This window comes from Neoarius graeffei, chromosome 24 (genome assembly GCF_027579695.1).
Source record: "Neoarius graeffei isolate fNeoGra1 chromosome 24, fNeoGra1.pri, whole genome shotgun sequence".
Taxonomy (NCBI): Eukaryota; Metazoa; Chordata; class Actinopteri; order Siluriformes; family Ariidae; genus Neoarius; species Neoarius graeffei.
Genome location: NC_083592.1, coordinates 28213696 through 28235693, shown reverse-complemented (window position 1 = coordinate 28235693; position 21998 = coordinate 28213696). Strand labels below are relative to the sequence as shown.

Below are 21998 nucleotides of genomic sequence, written 5' to 3'. Positions count from 1 at the left end.
TCGTGTTGTGTCACGCTTAGGCTGGGCGGGCCCAGGCTAGATTTGAAATGGACATTTTACTTAATGCAATTTTGTCTTCCACTATTTTTTTTTTTTTTTTACACAGATCGACCAGGGGTTGCGCGAGCGTGAAGGAGAGGTTGTGTTTTGCGAGAAATGCGCACACCCGTATTTTCAAGTCACACACGGTCAGTTATGGATGCCGGTACATCAGATGTTGTTGTTGCTCCTGGTAAGCGCGTCGTGTGTGGGACAGCGCAAACAGCTGCTCTGTGAGCAGGGTCTGACTTGCGTCTAGGAAGAACCTCTTTGCCGCTGGATGCATATATGAGCTTCTTGGAGCACAGCGTGCAGAAGCAAGTGGCTGACTCCCTCAACTTCCTACACCAACTGCTAAATGGCTTGCCATCTCGTCCAATCTCCTCCAGCCATGCCCAGCGCCATTTATTCTTCAAACCTTTATCTATGGCGAGGGTATTTTCCCCTGGCTTCATATACTGCATCTTCCCCACTCCATGACATTGCCGCTCTCTCTAATTCTGAAGTTGCTCGAGGCACGTTGTGTTAAGACCCGCCCCGTTTTACTTCTGACTGGCTAAGGGCCCGTTTACACGAGGACGCTGTCGTGCAAAAACGACTAAATATTTTATCGGAAGTGCCTTTCATCTACACGGGGACGGCATTTCTGAGGCTGAAAAACGGAAAAAATTGAAAACGCCTTCCAGAGTGGATAAGTTAAAAACAGCCCCCGTTGCATATCCGTCTAAACTACCCAATACGCGAAACTCTGCTCGGATCTGCTCACGTCGGGTACGCATTTACGTCATACATATGTCATATACTGTACATGCCAGCCCGGGAAGTAAGAAAGTAAGTAAAAAAGTAAGAGCATGTCTGATTACATCGCTCCAACGGACCTTCAAGCTGCTCTGGCAGCTTTAATAAACGTCCAGGAGTCCTTCGAACATCTATACCGAATCTGCACATATACCGTTAATGAGCAGAGGCGGGTATAGTATGCTCTTACTTTTTTACTTACCATAGCCAGAGTAGTCAAAGTTTTCGCGGCGCAGATGTGCAGATCAGACAAGACGGAAGACGTTGCGCATGCGTGCAGACATAGCGGAGGTCTTTCACAGCACCACCTAGCCGCCTGGCATGCACATCCAATTGAATTCCACACATTTATGCGTCACCGTATAGACGCAGATTTCCTCCTTGAAAACGGCCGTGTAGACGCGGAAAAAAGTGAGAACGAAAACGGACTTTTGCGTTTTTGTTTCAGACCGTCCCCGTGTAAAGTGGGCCTAATACTGTTAGTTTCAGAACCGGAGAGTTGCGCTTCTTTCCTATCATTGGCAGAGAACGAACACACTCGAAAGCCATGGGGTTATCGAACATTTTTTTCCTCCTAATAATATATATATATATATATATATATATATATATATATATATATATATTTTGCCCGCAGTCAAGCGCTGCACGCCGGAAATCCGGCAGGGGGCCGGAATACTTTAATCCCTGCACACACACACACACACACACACCTCGTGAAACATATATATTCTTACAACTTAAATCAGAAAAAGTTGGGACGGTTTGTTGAAACTGAAATGAAAACTGAAATTTGTTTTTAAAAAATAAATAAAAATAAAAAATAATCTTTGCTCGCTGTATCCTTTAATGAATTACTCTTAAAACAGCATTAAAAACTATACAAAGAGATGAGATGTTGCACTCAAAACAATACAACAGCACATTCTTTGATGTTTTATTTCATTAATTGTATTGTATTTTCAAAATAAAAACACGCCAATTTTGATTCTTGAAACACATTTAAAAAAAAGTTGGGACGGTAAAGCATTTACCACTTTATAACGGCGCAATCCTTCTCACAACACTTAAAAGATGTTTAGGGACTGAAGACACCAAGTGAGGAAATGTTTCAGGTGTTATTTTGTCCCATTCTTCGTGCAAACAGGTCATAAGCTGTGCAACAGTACAGAGTCATCGTTGTCATATTTTTCCATTTAAAAAAAAAAAATCTCCACACATTCTCTATTAGGGACAGATACCCTCTTCTCCCACAGCAATGCCTTTGTAATGTGTGCAGAATGTGGTTTTGCATTCCATAGATGCTAAAAATGGCAACTGGACTTGCTTGAAATTCTTGAAGACGTTTCACGTCTCATCCAAAAGGCTTTTTCAGTTCTGTCTGACTAGTGGGGAGTTCCAGGTATTTATCCTCTGGTGGGCCAAAAGCACCCTAAGGAGAGTCATTGAATCATCCTGTAGGTGTAGATCACTGGGGGCCGGGTATAAACGGCGTTAGCAGCCTAGAGGGTCATTAGGGTGATCTGTGGGTCGTGGGTTCTCTCTGCCATCATGCGAGTCATTGAAGTCAGCTGAGTTTTGGTGTGGATGCGTATTCAGTTTTCTGGGAAGTGTACCAAGGACTGTATTGTAGGTGGCTGATAAGTGGTATCTCAGACCACCTCCTCTGTTCAGTGATGGTCGTTCCAGGTTGACGAAGATGACTTCTTTTACTCCTCTTTCAAAACCACTGGTCTTCTCTGACTAGAGTGCGTACATTGCAGTCCTGAAACATCCAGTTGCTTTTTTTTTTTTTTTTAAAGCACCTATGGTTTACTGTGACCTGGATGACTGACAACCTTCACAGACGTGGTTTTGCATTGTCTTGTTGCAATATCCCTGGAAAAGATGTCATCTTGAAGGCAGGACACGTTGCTACAAAACAGGGATGAGAGTGGGTGGTCACCAAAAAAGCAGAAAACAAGATGGCGTCCAAAGCCGGGGGTCTGGGAGGGATACCCCCCCAGGAAAATTTTGAAAAATAAGGCCTTACAAACCACTTTTCCTGCAATCTGAGCTGTAGTAGATAAAAAAAATCTGTTGCCTTTTTTATATATTTACATGAAAATATATTTCAAATCAATAGGAGTATTGTTTGAATTCAAAATAAAATCACATTCTACATTCAAGGGTATGGTTATAATTTATGATCAACAAAAATGACAAACTAAATTCACATTAAACGTAAGTTTTATTAATTATCAAAATGTTCATATATTAAATAAAATTTCTTAGGGAGAAAAGGTCAGTCACCCTACAGTATGTCCTCATTAGTTGCATATGATTTCAAAGTCTTTTGAAATATTTAAGTTTTCAAAACTGTCAGCATTAATTCAGATTTACTGACCATCATATACATGTTCAATGTATTAAATCAAACGAATGCTAAGTTTATGGGATAATGTCTATGTACACTTTATACAATTATTTATAGTTCACAGTCACTTCTCATTTTCATTTAATAATTTCGACTTCTTCTTCAGCCTTTTGGCCAAAGACAAAAGCTTGTCAGTCCTCTCTCTGTTTTTTATACCAGCATCGATTTCACGTACCTTCGCTTCGTCTCACTTGTCAACTGTATTCGGCATTTTGAGTAAAAAAGCCGATACGAAGAGAAATGTATTTTTGAAGCGCAGCGATGATGAACATGTGCAAGTTTCGATAAAATAGAACAATGCGGGTACTTTTGTAAGAACTGTTATGATTGGCTATCATGCTCTCACCAGTGATGTTTTGGCCAATTACATTGTAGAAAACACGTATTCTACCGCGAGACTTAGCGAGAATAAGGGCCCGTTTACACGAGGACGCTGTCGGGTAAAAACGACTAAATATTTTATCGGAAGTGCCTTTCGTCTACACGGGGACGGCGTTTCCGAGGCTGAAAAACGGAAAAAATTGAAAACGCCTTCCAGAGTGGATAAGTTAAAAACAGCCCCTGTTGCATATCCGTCTAAACTACCCAATACGCGAAACTCTGCTCGGATCTGCTCACGTCGGGTACGCGTTTACGTCATACATATGTCATATACTGTACATGCCAGCCCGGGAAGTAAGAAAGTAAGTAAAAAAGTAAGAGCATGTCTGATTACATCGATCCAACGGACCTTCAAGCTGCTCTGGCAGCTTTAATAAATGTCCAGGAGTCCTTCAAACTTCTATACCGAATCTGCACATATACTGTTAATGAACAGAGGCGGGTATAGTATGCTCTTACTTTTTTACTTACTTTCTTACTTACCATAGCCAGAGTAGTCAAAGTTTTCGCGGCGCAGATGTGCAGATCAGACAAGACGGAAGACGTTGCGCATGCGTGCAGACATAGCGGAGGTCTTTCACAGCACCACCTAGCTGCCTGGCATGCACATCCAATTGAATTCCACACATTTATGCGTCACCGTATAGACGCAGATTTCCTCCTTGAAAACGGCCGTGTAGACGCGGAAAAAAGTGAGAATGAAAACGGACTTTTGCGTTTTTGTTTCAGACCGTCCCCGTGTAAAGTGGGCCTAAAGATGGCGAAAATGTAAACATGTAACATCGTCGTACGCTTGAGTATCACGAAGGAACATACCCCAACCCCCCCTCAATGAAAAAAAAAATCTCAACGGATTTGGCATAATATCAATTTTTGCTCAGAAAAAGCAGAAATCCGCCAAAAAGCAGAAAACTCTCATCCCTGACAAAATCTCAATGTACTTTTCTGCATTAATGCTCCATCACAGAAGTGTAAGTTACCTTTACCAAGGGCACTGACACAACCCCATACCATGACAGACCCTGGCTTTTGGACTTGTTGCTGGTAACAGTGTGGATGGTCCTTTTCCTCTTTGGTCCGATGCACACAGTGTCCATTTCTTACAAAAAAAAAAGACCTGGAATGCTGATTCGTCTGACCACAGTACACGTTTCCACTGTGTGATGGTCCATCCCAGATGCCTCCGAGCCCAGAGGAGTCGATGGCACTTCTGGACAAAGTTACTATAAGGCTTCCTTTTTACACAGTAAAGTTGTAACTGGTATTTGTGGATGTAATTTGGAATTGTAGTCTTTGACAAAGGTTTGCCAAAGTAATCCCGAGCCCATGTGGTTCTATCAGCTACAGTCGAATGACCGTTCTTGATGAAGTGCCGTCTGAGGGATCAGAGATCACGGGTGTTCAGCTTAGGCTTGTGCCCTTGCCCTTTACACACGGAAATTCCTCCGGATTCCTTGAATCATTTAATGATGTTATGTACCACAGAAGGTGAAATATCCAAATTCTTTCGTATCTTTCTTTGAGGAACATTGTCTTCAGCATTTCAGTAATTTTTTCCATTTGTTGACACACTGAATATCCTCAGCCCATCTTGAAACTCAGGGTCTTCAGTCCCTCAAACACTAGGCCTTTCCTGGACACTGATTTTGCACCAAATCATGATTACAATCACCTGTTGACATCACCCGTTTCAAATCACATGATTATTTAACTGTTTTGGAATGTGCTGCAGGCCTGAAATGTAGGAATGGATGTAAATTAACAAATGAAACGAAAGGTAGACTGCCTTTCAGATTTTTCAAGTTTAAGTCATAAAAAGAGTTTCCCCCGACACCCAATTATTTTTGTTTAGTGGACTGAAAGCTACTGAATTTTAATCACAGACTTCCAATTTTATTATTATTATTTTTTTAAATAGAACAAATAATGAATTTAGAGCCATGTGGCCCTAAATTCTCTGCTATTTTTTTCCTGCTTCACCATGACCCAATTCAAGATACTACGTCATGAATCACGTGGTGGGCTTTCCCTGTTCGTGCGAGGCATTGTGTGATTCAAATTTGAAACAGGAGAGAAAAACGGAGGACGCGAGTGTACGAATGAAACGTGAAAGACCGACTACAGTAACGGAAAGCGAGAAGAAGAGACATCATGTTGCGAAGGAAAGGAAACGCAGGACCAAGCTAATAAATATCGACCAAAAAAAAAAAAACCTGAGACTAATTTCACCTTCAAATAAACTGCTAATCCAAGAGGTTCACATACTTTTGCCACTCACAGATATGTAATATTCGATCATTTTCCTCAATAAATAAATGACCAAGTATAATATTTTTGTCTCATTTGTTTAACTGGGTTCTCTTTATCTACTTTTAGGACTTGTGTGAAAATCTGATGATGTTTTCGGTCATATTTATGCAGAAATATAGAAAATTCTAAAGGGTTCACAAACTTTCAAGCACCACTGTATACATTCTTAGGTGCAAGTAAACTGAAAAGCAGATCCTTTTATTGGACTTTTTTGTACACCACCACTTACCTTGGCTTCATCACACAGTGTGACATTGGTGAGAGCCTGAATGATTTAATGAATCCTTTTTCAAACATGTTTTCTTGCGATTCATAGTTAATTCTGATTTCGAAAAAAAAATTTATTCAATCTATATTTTGTTTATACAAGCAAAAAAAGTAGTAAAAGAGTAAAAAAAAAAAGTTATCTACACACCTTCCCCAACCAGTGTAGACTTGGTATAAAGTGCACTTAGCTGCCGGGTGAAGAGTGAGCTCTTGTTGGCACTGGAGGCTTTGATTGCTGACGTTTCTGTCTGTTTTACAACTCCTACCTATATCATAAGTCATAAAAAGAAATATACAGTGTTACTACTTTCAGCTTGAAAGATACTAGCCAAAAAAAAAAAAAACACACACACCAACTAAGATTACAACAATATAAATAGCTATACAAAAAGAAATATAATCTATACATGCAAACAGACAGGTAACATATTAAGAGGAAAACCAAAGTGTCTTAATATAGAGTTAGGCCAGCACAAGCTCTTAAAACAGCTTCAGCACACTTTGGCCCAGATTCTACAAAACTCTGGGAGTGTACTAAAACATTCATCCATCCATCCATTACCTGTAACCGCTTATCCTGTACAGGGTCACAGGCAAGCTGGAGCCGATCCTAGCTGACTATGGGTGAGAGTCGCCAGATCACCACAGGGCTGACACATATACCCTGTCCACACTAGGGATTTTGTACCGATACGATACTACTTTCGTACCGCAACACCTGTCCACACTAGCAACTATACCGGTACTGTAGCGGTATAACTGTATCAGTACGAAACCCACAAATGTATGGGTTTCATACCAGTACAGTATCGGTACTGTAGCGCTTCGCTGTAGTGTGGACAGATGAAGCGGTTCTGTATCGATACAAATATAATGCGCATGCGCAATGAACCATTCCTACGTCTTCCGGGTTATTCATACAATACAATACGCCCGTGCTTTCCAGCTGTAAATAAAACGTCAAAATGGCTCAAAACGACCGTGGAACTACATGGAGCAAAGAAGGGGGGAGAAAGGGAGAGGGACGGGGAAAGAGGGAGGAAGAAAGGAGGAAGAGGGGAAAAGGGAGAGAAAGGGAGGGGAAGGGAAGAGGGAGAAAGTGAGATTCGTTTTCTTTGTTTCTTTCTCAACCGCCTCGCGCATTTTATACGATTCGACTGAATAAATGACCACCAGAAATACAGACTGTACACTGACAACAAAAACCACACACACGTTGTTTCATCCGCCATATTCTCGGAAGGAAGTTACTCGGTAACCATGGAAACATTTCGCGCACGCGCATTTCAACTACCGTGAAAGAAAACCGCAAACATTTCTCGCTAGTGTGGACAGATGCGCTAAACTGTACCGGTATACTTTGTATCGATACAGATATACCACTATCGTACCGGTATATATGTGAACACAGCTATAGAGACAAACAACCATTCGCACTCACATTCACACCTACAGTCAATTTAAGGCCAATTTATGCTGACAACGCAGTCCTTGCAGATGGCGTCTGCGTAGCCCCCCCCTTCGCAGACGCTCTGCGCGCACCTCCCAAAAATTGTGACCACCGCAGAAGCCTCGCAGACAGCGTCGCAGACAAGAGGGCTCCGATTGGTCCACTCTACATCCGCTGTGCACGCACTTCCGCTTCCCTACTTTCCCGGTTTGGTTTGTTTTCACGACCACCATTTTTAAAAACACGAGCGAAGAGGGAGCAGCACGAACAGCGGTTGATCGAAGAAGTACGTACATCTATACGATTCCAGTTCTAGTCATTATAAGTAACCGGAGGATAAACACTCCACTAACCACACCCACCAACTACTCCTAGCGATTTCGCGACTTCGCGCCCCCTTGCGTTGTGGCGGTGAATAACATCACGCACGCCTATTACTCCCCGCTCAACGATAAATTACAACTGTCTGCGAAAAGCTATCTGCGAAAGCCTTGTCGCAAGAGCATGCAGAGGCCCTTAGCGTCACCAGTTAACCTAACCTGCATGTCTTTGGACTGTGGGGGAAACCGGAGCACCCGGAGGAAACCCACGCGGACACGGGGAGAACATGTAAACTCCACACAGAAAGGCCCCCGTCAGCCACTGGGCTCGGACCCAGAACCTTCTTGCTGTGAGGCAACAATGCTAACCACTACACCACTGTGCCACCCTTGCACTAAAACATATTCTTCTAAAAGTTATTCATTCAACTGGTGTTTTGATTATGGTGATGGAGAGCGCTGTCTAATATACCGAGTCAAAATCTCTCATATACTCCATGTTCAACTGGATTGACATCGAGCAACTGAGAGACACAGCATAAGATTGACATAATTTTCAGACCCAACAAATCGTTCAGTGAGCTCTCGTGCCCTGTGTATTGGGCGGGGCTATCCTAGAAGATACCACTCCCACCAGGATAGAAATGTTTCATCATGGGATAAAGGTGATGAGTCAGGATAAGTTGATTAGCAGTGACTCCTCTCTCTCTCTCTCTCTCTCTCTCTCTCTCTCTCTAAGGGGACAAGGGCCCCAAATCATCTCAACAAGCTTACTTTTTTTTTAATCTTTACAGCCATTTTTCCTTTTCATTCATCACCCATATGTAATTTTTTTGTTACATTTTATAGCAAAACCAAAGCTGAGAACTACACCACTGACTTTGTATCCCTGAGAGACGAGGCGGCGAACATGCACAAATAGGCGAGGAGTCGGGATGCTGGCCGTCATGAAGTTATGATCCAGATGGCAAAAGATGTTTAGCTCCTTTGCAGCAATCTGTAGACATCAGCACAAGGAGACAGACACAGAGATTTAAAGACTCACTGCTTTGATTTTCAACACTGCCAATGTGTCAGTCAGCATAATTAAAGGAAGCTCTAGCTACTGAGCTCCTCAGTATGAGTAAAGATTTAAATAAATGAATAAAAATAATAAGTATGGCCACAGTGCCCATCAACCCATTGAAAAAGGCATGGCCTCAGTAGAAGAGTCAGAGTCTTTGTGCATGTTATACCTGGGCCACACTCAAAGATAACTGGGACAATTAGCTGACAAGCCTCTTGACAATCACAAAAGGGGCCAAGGATTTAGGCTGGACTTAAACAATTAGCTCCCCAGATTATCCCACAGTGTGCAGACCGTAAAATCTATTCTTAACCCACCCAAGCTCATCTTCCTTCAGCCACAGATGCCCCGTTTTAATTTTGCGTAAAGGCAGATTCTACCATAACAGAGGCCGGTTAAGTCCCATCTCCTTAAATTGCTGAATTGATTATTTTGATCATTCTATCAAGTTTTTCTAGTAGCATTTGGGGTCTTGGACATTCACAGTAAATTTTAGGACAGTAGTCCTGGTAACTAATTAATAAAAGCCTGACATGACAGACATGCTAAATGACAATAGAAACACATCGGTTTCTATCATCAAAATCTGACAGACAAACTAACGTCTACCATCATATTCTGACAGACACTCTAGATGACAATAGCAACAAAACTGTTTCTTACATTATTAATCTGACAAATTTAGTAATAATATTAAATACCTCATCACTTGAACCAAATAATAAAATAAAATATTGAAATAAAAAAGATAATTTATTTTCAAAATTGAAATATCAACAATAATTGTCAGAACAGTGACGATAGACACGACTGTGTCACTTTCGCGGGGAAATAACACATTGAAATGGCCTGTCGGCTGAAAGGGTCGCAAGTGGCTCTGATTTATCTCAACTTACGATAGTTTTCCTCCAGAAAAATTTAAATATGAATGCACAAATATATTCTCAATGTTTCTATCGTCAAAAATTTCTATCGTCAGGATAGCTGACTGAAAATCTTACCTTGATTTATTTGATGAAATCTAGCTGTCAGAACTCCAAGTCTTGCCCGGAAGTAAATGTCTGCTGTCACAAAAATCATGCGCAGTAGAATTTCCTCTTTGCGTCAGTCAACATGTGCGTGGTGAGGGCTTGAATTTTGCTATCGTCAGGTGCATTTGACTGACAGACTGACGATAGCATTTTTTAAAAATAACTGTGGGCTTCTCTCGTGAACGAAATAGTTTTTTCGCTGTTACTCTATCTGTTGACACCCAAAAATGATAAAGCCTGCTTCCACACGATAACTACCAAAGATCCATCATGGTTGAGTCTATCGTCAGGTCATCGGACAGAAATTCACTGACGATAGCAACAGGGATAATGAAAGGGATTTTTAAAATGGGAGTTATGTCTGTCAGATATGTCAAAGAAATAGAACTTTATTCTTTAAAAATCTTTTATTGATATACTCAGTGTATTTTTAAATGACGTGCTGTTTTAGAAGACCAAATACCATATTTTCAATCTTGAAAATATTACCTCACTGAAAAAAGGACAAGAAAAATTTCTTATTTTGTGGGCAAGTGGTTAATGGATCCAGTTACGGTAGAATCTGCCTACGTATATATAAATGTGTGTACATTTTTTTATGTATTTATTTTTTTACAAATGTATTTATCATCATGCATAAACCTGGGCAAGAAACATCCACAGATGAGCACATACTGTAACATGGAGTAGCTCTGCTTTTGGCAAGATATACAGTTGTGGTCAGAAGTTTACATACAGTGACATGAATGTCATCTTGGATATGAATGTCATGGCAATATTTGGGCTTTCAGTCATTTCTTTGAACTGTTCTTTTTCTGTGGCAGAATGATTGTACAGCATACAGCTTTAATTAAAAAAAAAACACTAGAATTTGGTGCACAAGTTTTAATTTTCTTTGGGTTTCCTGAAATCAACACAGGGTCAAAAATATACATACAGCACATCTAATATTTGGGTAAAATGTCTCTTCGCAAGATTCACCTTGACCAAACTTTTTTGTTTACCATGAACAAGCTTCTGGCAGAATTCTGTTTGCATATTTCACAACTCTTCATGGTAGAATTCAATTAAATTTGGGTTTTTGTTCTTTGGCATGGACTCGACTTATAAGCACGGTCCATATATTTCCAATAGGGTTGAAGTCAACCTGCTTTATCCTCCACAACCAGCTCTCATGCATGCTTGGGTTCATTGTCCTGTTGTAACGCCCAAATCGTGTTCAAGTTTCTGATGGCTTATGCTGAAGAATTCTAAGGTAGTCCTCTTTCTTCATTATTCCATCCACTTTGTGCAATGAACCAGTTCCACTGGCAGCAAAACAGCCCCAAAGCATGATGATCCTACCACCAAACACCAGCTGGTACAGTGTCCCTCTGTACATGGTGGTCATTGTGGCCAAACAACTCAATCTTTGTCTCATCTGACCATACAGAAGGCTTTTTCTTTGTCCGTGTGGTCAGCTTCAAACTTCAGTTAAGCTTGAAGATGTCAATTTTGGAGCAGGGGGTTATTTCTTGAATAGCAGCCTCTTGGTCCATGGTGATCTGAAGTGCAGACAGTGATCCATCAGCTTCCAGTTGATGGCAGGGCTGTGCCATGGTGGTTCCCGGGTTGTTCCTGACCATCCAAACCAATTTCCTTTCAGCCGAGGGTGATAGTTTGGGCTTTCTTGAAGCAAAGTGGCTTGGCAAAGTGACTACAATTGTTTGAACTGATCTTGGAATTTGCAGTTGTTTAGAAATGGCTCCAAGAGACATTCCAGAGAGGATCTGCGATCCTCTTTCTCAGATCTGTACTGAGCTCCTTGGACTTTCCCATTTTACTGTGTGTTGGTCAATCCAATGAGTGCTGTAAACAAACCCTTTTTATGAAGGCACAGAGAAGCTACCAACTGTAGTCAATCATGATCACTAACAGGAAATTAAGATACCTCGGCCTTGGCAAGATAAGAGACATTTTGGAAGTTTCAGCACCTCTGAAGTAATAATCTAAGTGAGTATGTAAATTTTTGACCTTGTATGTATAATTTTGACCCCATGTTGATTTCAGAAAACCCAAAGAAAATTAAAACTTGTGCACCAAATTCTAGTGTTTTTTTTTTATTAAAAGGTGTATGCTGTATATTCTGCCACAGGAAAAGAACAGTTCAAAGAAATTACTGAAACCCAAATATTGCCATGACATTCATATCCAAGATGACATTCATGTCACTGTATGTAAACTTCTGACCACAACTGTACAATCTACCCCATATCTGGTGGGTACCTCAGCATCCTCGCCGAAGAACCTGTACTTGTAGCCACATTCCACACAAAGTATTGTGTCTTTATATCGCTCCTTAATCTCCATGTACTGCAGCTCAAGCGGAGTGTAGATGCTTTTAGTCCTTTTATTAGGTCCTGCCACTTCTGGAGCACTCCTCTTCGATACAGAACCACCTCCAGTCTTGGCAAAGTGACTGACGTTAAGCACCTGAGGAGAACATCAGAAATAAACAGCAGTGAGAAGAAGAGGAAAGTACTCATATTTTCATGGGAATTAAAAACATCCGTGGCCCGGCCCCGGATAAGCGGAAGAAAATGAGATGAGATGAGATTAAAAACATCAAAAGATGGCAGAGGGTTTTTGAATCTTATTCCAGGTTCCACACAAACATCAAAAACTCGCCCTTATAGAGCTTGAGTTCATCTGAAGCACCCCGACATGTTTTTGTCACCAAACCTGTTTGCTCTGAACCAGCCCTTCTTCAGTGTCCTCCTCCATCTTGACTTGTTCTCTCCTGGTGTTCTGTAGCTGTCCTGTTCCTGAGCCCTCCATCTTCTCACTCTCACACACTGCTCTGCTCGCACTACCTCCATGGCAGCTGAAACCTCGCAGCTTCTCCAGTGTGGAGCAGGAAAGACTTGCTTTAGAAGCAGAGCCCTGCTCATCTACTGCAAGAAACCAGCAACACACTTCAACTAAGACAAAAACAAAACTATAGAATAGTTCTGACAGACTGAATGTGGTTGGCTATATTCTTACTTTTAGTGCCATCATCAGAGCTTGCCCTGCTCATCAGCTTCTCCTTCTCCACGTCTTTCACATTGGGAGAAGCTTTAAGCCGTTTCTTAAAGGAGCCACCGCCATCAGGTAACGGCGGCTTCTTCTAAATCGCAATGCAAAAAATCAAAGAAAGCATAGTCTTCAGTTTCTTCAAACTTTTCTCAAAGTGACATTCACACATTCGAGTGTTTTTAAGGTTTCAAGCTTTCCAGTAAAACGTATATATGCAAATCACACCTTGTGAAAATTCATTTAGCCTGATTTAAATACCACCGGATTTGTATCAGTTTTTCTTATGGTGGGATCAGACAATACACATTCCACCTGGCTCTGACGTGATCAAAAATCGGTACCCTATGGGTCCATGTGGCTACTGCTTATAAATAAAATAGTTTTCTGATCCCATGTCCATACAGTAAATATAGCGTATGTATTTACTCTATGAGGCAGTAGCCACAAAAATGAAGTGTAATCCAAAAATGAACAATTTAAAAAAAAAAAAGAAGTAAAATATACCAAGTGTCTGTACTTAATATTATTCTACTCTTATAGTTTTTGAAACTGAAACCTCCAAACCGAGGCCGACATACACACACTGTCGCCATGACCCAAACTCTTATTTCACAGAAAAGGCCCGGCGCTAGAGCTCAGTGGTCTCAATACTCTTTTCGACAACTTCCTGTAACAACTCGGAGGTGCGTCACATCTACATCACACGTGGGACCACTGACTGACGAAGGCGAGGAAAGGGGGACAACCTGGAGTATATTTTAAAATACGAACGCACTTTCCCTCGGTAACAAGCATAAACGTGTCTGAAAGCAATTTCTTTAGTTCATTTATTTCGAATGGTGAACCGAATTGTATACACTCACTGGTCATTTTAATAGGAACACGTGTACGATTGTTACACTCATTCTTACAACACGATGACATAGTGGCTACAGACTCTATATATGAGGCAGTAGCCACAAAAATTTCCAGCATCAAACCAAAATATGAACGTCGAGAATGACGAAAACAGCCTTGTAATGTAACATAAGCGAAGAACTTCTGAAGCTATGATTGGCAATTTAATGATCCTCCTCCCCAACGACATGACCCCGTGTTGGCCTAGTGGTAGCGTGTCCATCTCTCGACCAGGAGTTCGCAAGTTCTACTCACAGTCAGGTCATACCAAAGACCATCATAAAAATGGTACCTACTACCATCTGGCAAGGCACGCTGCAATACAGATGCAAGTGGGGAAGTGAAACTTTCGCAGTTACCAGAGGACTCGCCCCCCACTGTAACCCTAGCTGTATAGGCGAGAGGCCAAGGGCTATGGAAACGGAAATCGGCGCCACACCCATACGCCTTAAAGAGTTGGTTAGTACTGGGACAGGAGACTGCCTGGGAAGACCAGCTTCTGACGAGAGAGGGACTTTGACTCCCCAACGACAAAGATGTGAATAACAATTGGTCAGAGTCAAGCTTGTAGTGTTGCCAGTCTCCCAACCAAGATACAGCAGGAATTTATGCCACTATGAGTTCCTAATCTGACATCTAACATGGTGACCACCCTGAAAGACAAAAATATCACATAGTCTGATCTCAGCATTAATCCAGCCACTGGGGTTCCACAAGCCAGTGCATTCTTAGTGCCGGTCCCAAGCCCAGATAAATGGGGAGAGTTGCATCAGGAAGGGCAGCTGGCATAAAACTCATGCCAAATCAACTATGCGGATGATGAAGGAATCAAAAAGTCAGTAGGAGCAAAGCGGAGTACGCGTGTGTGTGAGGACAGTGGATTAGTACAAGGAATAGAGGTGGTCAAAGCAGAGGAGTTCAAATATCTGGGGTCAACTGGACAAAGTAATGGCAAGTTCAGAAGAGAAGTGAAGGAGAGAGTACAAGCAGGTTGGAATGGATGGAGGAGAGGAGTAGCCTGGCTAACGCGACTTCAAAGCTCTCCAAGCATTTGGTCTGGCCAAGCTATTAAGCCCAACCGTTTCCCAGAGCCCGTGGTTGACCCGCCTCCCTGAAATGCCTCAGTTTGCTACTGGTCGAAGCCAGAAAAGGCTGTGACGAAGCTTAAACCAATCACATCACTCTTTCCTCTGACGTATGTGACACGACGGGGCTAACTGGTAGATTAAACTCTTACCGAAGCCGGTCGGGAGCAAGGCGAAAACGTCCTTCCTTTCAATAAATACCTCCAGGGCTGCTCTTTGCTCCGTTTTCAATGAGAACTTTCTGTTGAATGCTTTCAATACAGCATCTACCGCTGTGTTAAAGGCTTGCCGCTGCTCCATGTTCGTGATGTGAATGAAGCGCTTCCGGCATAGATTCTGTAAACAATCTATGGCTTCCGGTCGCAGTTCTACTACGTCACTGCCTTGAACACGCCTCTACCCAGGGCCGTTGGAGATGCTCAAAGTTGATTGGTTCCCGATTTTTCGGGAGCTTGGAAATGCTGTAGATAGCCTACCTGGCCAGACTAAGGTCGGAACAGGCCCTCGTGTTGCGTCACGCTTAGGATGGGTGGGCCCAGGCTAGGAGAGGAGGATATAAGGAGTGATTTGTGACAGAAGGATACCAGCAAGAGTGAAAGGGAGAGAAAGTGTACAGGACAGTAGTAAGAGCAGCTATGGTGTACGGTTTGGAGACGGTGGCACTGACAAAAAGACAGGAGGCTGAACTGAACTGGAGGTAGCGGAGTTGAAGATGCTGAGGTTTTCACTGGGAGTGAAAAAGTTGGACAGAATTAGAAATGAGTGTATTAGAGGGACAGGCCATGTAGGACGGATTGGAGACAAAGCGAGAGAGGTGAGATTGAGATGGTTTGGACACGTACAGAGGAGAGATCCAGGGTATATTGGGAAAAGAATGCTGGAGATAGAGTTGGCAGGTAGAAGGAAACGAACAAGGAAGACCAAAAGATGAGATGAGGTGAAGGAGGAGATGAAGACTGTTGGTGCGACAGAAAAAGATACAGAGGACATCATCTGCTGTGGTGACCCCTAACGGGAACAGCCAGAAGAAGGAGTCTGATCTCAGTATTAGATTTGTGCACACACACTTTAGTGAGAATATTTTTGCACAAACTGTGTAAATTGCTCTGTAATTCATGAATCAGTGAGGTGAGTTGTAGCATGATAGTTTTCTTTACCAAAAATAAAGATCACGTGACCACAGGACTCTCACTCTCAAAGTCCCAAGTATACATCTCTATATAATAAGCAGCAAAGTTTGTTTGTTTGTCTTGAGCTAACGTTGCCATTTCTCAACGGATTTTCACTAAATTTGGCAAGTAGGTCCGGGGACGACCCGGAATTTTGCAGATATAAACAAAATTCATGTACGGGTCCCAGGGAGGTCCCTGGGGGGCACAACATCCACCCACCCCCTCCCTCAATGCCTTTCACGTTACATTTATCAACACAAACTCTCAACAGATCTTCACTAAACTTGGCACGTACACTGGTGCTTGAAAGTTTCCAAACCCTTTAGAATTTACTATGTTTCTGCATAATTATTACCTAAAACATCAGATTTTCACACAAGTCCTAAAAATAAAGAGAGCCCAGTTAAACAAATGAGACAAAAATATTATACTTAGTCATTTACTTATTGAGGAAAATGATCCAATATTACATATCTGTGAGTGGCAAAAGTATGTGAACCTTTGCTTTCAGTATCTGGTGTGATCCCCTTGTGCAGCAATAACTGCAACTAAACGTTTCTGGTAACTGTTGATCAGTCCTGCACACTGGCTTGGGGGAATTTTAGCCCGTTCCTCCATACAGAACAGCTTCAACTCTGGGATGTTGGTGGGTTTCCTCACATGAACTGCTCGCTTCAGGTCCTTCCACAACAAATTCAATTGGATTAAGGTCAGGACTTTGACTTGGCCATTCCAAAACATTAACTTTATTCTTCTTTAACCATTCTTTGGTAGAACGACTTGTGTGCTTAGGGTCGTTGTCTTGCTGCATGACCCACCTTCTCTTGAGATTCAGTTCATGGACAGATGTCCTGACATTTTCCTTTAGAATTCACTGGTGTAATTCAGAATTCATTGTTCCATCAATGATGGCAAGTCGTCCTGGCCCAGATGCAGCAAAACAGGCCCAAACCATTATACTACCACCACCATGTTTCACAGATGGGATAAGGTTCTTATGCTGGAATGTAGTCTTTTCCTTTCTCCAAACAGAACACTTCTCATTTAAACCAAAAAGTTCTATTTTAGTCTCATCCGTCCACAAAACATTTTTCCAATAGCCTTCTGGCTTGTCCACATGATCTTTAGCAAACTGCAGACAAGCAGCAATGTTCTTTTTGGAGAGCAGTGGCTTTCTCCTTGCAACCCTGCCATGCACACCATTGTTGTTCAGTGTTCTCCTGATGGTGGACTCACGAACATTAACATTAGCCAATGTGAGAGAGGTCTTCAGTTGCTTAAAAGTTACCCTGGGGTCCTTTGTGACCTCGCCGACTATTACACGCCTTGCTCTTGGAGTGATCTTTGTTGGTCAACCTCTCCTGGGGAGGGTAACAATGGTCTTCAATTTCCTCCATTTGTACACAATCTGTCTGACTGTGGATTGGTGGAGTCCAAACTCTTTAGAGATGGTTTTGTAACCTTTTCCAGCCTGATGAGCATCAACAACGCTTTTTCTGAGGTCCTCAGAAATCTCCTTTGTTCGTGCCATGATACACTTCCACAAACATGCGTTGTGAAGATCAGACTTTGATAGATCCCTGTTCTTTAAATAAAACAGGGTGCCCACTCACACCTGATTGTCATCCCATTGATTGAAAACACCTGACTCTAATTTCACCTTCAAATTAACTGCTAATCCTAGAGGTTCACATACTTTTGCCACTCATAGATATGTAATATTGGATCACTTTCCTCAATAAATAAATGACCAAGTATAATATTTTTGTCTCATTTGTTTAACTGGGTTCTCTTTATCTACTTTTAGGGCTTGTGTGAAAATCTGATGTTGTTTTAGGTCATATTTATGCAGAAATATAGAAAATTCTAAAGGGTTCACAAACTTTCAAGCACCACTGTAGGTACAGGAGATAGCCACAATTTGGCAGAACTCAGAAATTCCATATTTGGGCCACAGGGGGTCCCTGGTGGGCTCTTGCATGGTGGATGTTTGGATTTTTGTTTGTCTTGGGTTAACATATTGTATTAGGCATTCTTCTATCTCGTAAGATAACGGTAGGGCCATGGTAAAAAGTCAGTCCTGTGGACAGCAGCATTTGGAATGATTCAGTAGTCCAATCCTTGCATGACAGTCCTTTCCACACAAGTTATAGGTGAACTTGGAGTGCGGGTTGTGGACCTGGGATTGCTCACTGTTTCCTCTGTTGTCTTCTTTTTTCTGACAGTTAGTAAAGCTTTTCTTCACCCCTTTTGAGACCTTCAAATATGGCATGCCGCCAGCAACTGCGATCTTCAACAAGTAACTCCCAGTTATTTGGGCCAATTCCTGTGAGTTTCATATCGCGCTTGCAGACGTCTTTGTAGTGCAGTGCTGGGTGGCCTACTGGGCGGTGTCCTGTGGCCAGCTCTCCGTATATGATGTCCTTTGGAATGCGGCCATCCTGCATACGACACACGTGCCCCAACCAGCGTAAACGGCGCTGGCAAAGGAGGAGATGCATACTCCAGGAACCAGCTTGTTCCAACACGGCAGTGTTGGTGACTTTGTCTCGCCCTGTGATGCCAAGAATCCATCATAGGCAACGAAGGTGTAAGCTTTCAAGACGTTTCTCCTGTCTGGCATAAGTAGTCCAGGTTTCGCAACCATAAAGCATGGTACTCAGAATGCATCACATACTAAAATTAAAAAAAAAAAATTACATCTGAACTTCTCACACACAGTCTTTAATAAAGATGAGCCAGAAAGCTTTCTAATAATTTTAGTTCACTTAAAGAGGAAACACAAACACTCTTCAACTGTATTTTTTTTTTTTTAAATCAAGCATTAATACATTCACGGCACGGTGGTGTAGTGGTTAGCATGGTCACCTCACAGCAAGAAGGTTCTGGGTTCGAACCCAACGGCCTGCGAGGGCCTTTCTGTGTGGAGTCTGCATGTTCTCACCATGTCTGCGTGGGTTTCCTCCGGGTGCTCCGGTTTCCCCCACAATCCAAAGACATGCAGGTTAGGTTCACGTGGGGCGGCCTTGGGCTGAAGTGCCCTTGAGCAAGATACCTGACCCCTGACTGCTCCCCGGGCGCTCTAGTGTGGCTGCCCACTGCTCTGGGTGTGTGTGTGTGTGCTCACTGCTTCAGATGGGTTAAATGCAGAGGATGAATTTCACTGTAGGCGGCACGGTAGTGTAGTGGTTAGCGCTGTCGCCTCACAGCAAGAAGGTCCGGGTTCGAGCCCAGTGGCCGGCGAGGGCCTTTCTGTGCGGAGTTTGCATGTTCTCCCCGTGTCCGCGTGGGTTTCCTCCGGGTGCTCCGGTTTCCCCCACAGTCCAAAGACATGCAGGTTAGGTTAACTGGTGACTCTAAATTGACCGTAGGTGTGAATGTGAGTGTGAATGGTTGTCTGTGTCTATGTGTCAGCCCTGTGATGACCTGGCAACTTGTCCAGGGTGTACCCCGCCTTTCGCCCGTAGTCAGCTGGGATAGGCTCCAGCTTGCCTGCGACCCTGTAGAAGGATAAAGCGGCTACAGATAATGAGATGAGATGAATTTCACTGTGCTTGAAGTGTGCATGTGACAAATAAAGGTTTCTTCTTCTTCATGCACATTGTTCAGCCATCACAATCAAATGTGCTACTTATTATGCAAGGTGTAAATGCATTAACTATTCCAGATGTGTGTTTTCAGGCCAGGGCCAGATGTAAAACGTTTAATATGTTGCACTGAACATTAGCTGTGCAGCTCTATCCAGAACTAGTGTGAACAGGAACAGAGTGCACAGGCATGCGCTTTGTTGACAACTTGTGTGTGGCTATAAAAGGCCGCCGTTTCCAGATGTACAATCAGGTCCAGATGTGATGTGCATATCTGAAAAGCATGCTCACCTTGCCTCGGCTTTCCTGAGTGCGATCAGCACAGTTAAACCTTGGCTCATCGACCACTGCGCCTTTATCTCCTGCACTGCTGAAGAACCTGCTGATGGTCGTCTGTGCGCTGGACTTCACACAAGCCTTGTTTGCTGACAGTCTTTTAAGATTAGAATGCATGTTTAACAGCACAGATTAAATATATTTTTTTAAAAAAAGGTTTCCAGCATTACTCAGCAAGTTACACTGCTTTAAATAGCTCTCCAGTGTCACAGGAACTCATCCGGGATAGAGATTACACTCGTGTTGGCGCGTATATGACGTTTAAGGTCGTCCACATGTGATAGCGCGGGGATGTTCGAGAGCTGACAGGATGCGTCGGAAATGCGCAGAACGCGCTATAGTTATATCATAACGAGTTTATATGGCTAAATGTTACGGAGGATACCTTCTCTCGCCATTATAACTTACTATATCGTAATTACAAGAAAATATATCGTAATTACAAGCTCAGGATCTCTCAATTTTCATTAAAGATCTTGTCATTATGAGAAAAGTTAGCCGAGCCTAATCGAAATGTCACTGAGCCAGGCTACAGGATAAGACAGTGGGGAATAAGGACGCTGTCGCATTTAATCTGCTTTTATTTCTTTCTCAGTATAAGTCAATGTTAGTTAATGTGGATGGTATTAATTATTATGTGCACGTCAACACTGTGCAGGCTGTTCGGATTATTCAAGTGGTAAATCAATTTTGTAGTCTCCCTCTAGTGGACACGCGATGTATTGCAGTCTAATCCTGTATCTTTTTATATATCCGTGTTAATCTCGTCTCATCTCATCTCATCTCATCTCATTATCTCTAGCCGCTTTATCCTTCTACAGGGTCGCAGGCAAGCTGGAGCCTATCCCAGCTGACTATGGGCGAAAGGCGGGGTACACCCTGGACAAGTCGCCAGGTCATCACAGGGCTGACACATAGACAACCATTCACACTCACATTCACACCTACGGTCAATTTAGAGTCACCAGTTAACCTAACCTGCATGTCTTTGGACTGTGGGGGAAACCGGAGCACCCGGAGGAAACCCACGCGGACACGGGGAGAACATGCAAACTCCGCACAGAAAGGCCCTCGCCGGCCCCGGGGCTCGAACCCGGACCTTCTTGCTGTGAGGCGACAGCGCTAACCAATACGCCTCCATGTTAATCTGTTTATTATTATTATTATTATTATTATTATTATTATACACACTAATGGTGAAAACAATAACATAAGCACCATAAAACCACAAAGTATTTGACTTTTTAGGGAGTTTTACTATAAATATAATCACTGGGAAATCATAATAATTGACAATATTCAACTTGTATGAGAAATTATTAATTATTAATGTTCATTATTACAGTTAATTATTGAGGGTCGGGGATATGGGTGTGGCTTTTCATGAGTCAAACAAAAACAATAATATATGATTCTTCATAGCTTTTATATGTGGGCGGCATGGTGGCGTAGTGGTTAGGACGGTTGCCTCACAGCAAGAAGGTTCTGGGTTCGAGCCCAGCGGCTGGCGAGGGCCTTTCTGTGTGGAGTTTGCATGTTCTCCCTGTGTCTGCGTGGGTTTCCTCTGGGTGCTCCGGTTTCCCCCACAATCCAAAGACATGCAGGTTAGGTTAATATGGGACGGCCTTAAGCAAGGCACCTAACTCCCAACTGCTCCCCGGATGTTGTTAGCATGGCTGCCCACTGCTCTGGGTATGTATGTGTGTGTGCTCATTGCTCGTGTGTGTTCATTGCTTCAGATGGGTTAAATGCAGAGACAAAATTTCACAAGTGTGTGATGAATAAA

At 42.6% G+C, this 21998-nt stretch overlaps 1 protein-coding gene across 3 annotated transcripts in view; it reads right to left on the bottom strand.

Moving 5' to 3' along the window:
- Window positions 1-20450, bottom strand: part of msh3 (mutS homolog 3 (E. coli)) — a 208319-nt gene extending 187869 nt beyond the window's left edge. The window contains exons 1-6 of one of the 3 annotated variants that reach the window (XM_060906976.1): window positions 20168-20450; window positions 13103-13226; window positions 12800-13011; window positions 12344-12550; window positions 8862-8978; window positions 6360-6477 (exon numbers count right to left, since the gene is read on the bottom strand). In XM_060906976.1, the coding sequence (XP_060762959.1) occupies window positions 6360-6477; window positions 8862-8978; window positions 12344-12550; window positions 12800-13011; window positions 13103-13226; window positions 20168-20329 (940 nt within the window). In that variant the 5' untranslated portion in view covers window positions 20330-20450. The remainder of the gene's footprint in view (window positions 1-6359; window positions 6478-8861; window positions 8979-12343; window positions 12551-12799; window positions 13012-13102; window positions 13227-20167) is intronic. The other 2 variants (XM_060906978.1, XM_060906977.1) reach the window with 2 other exon arrangements.
- Between the last annotated feature and the right edge of the window lie 1548 nt (window positions 20451-21998).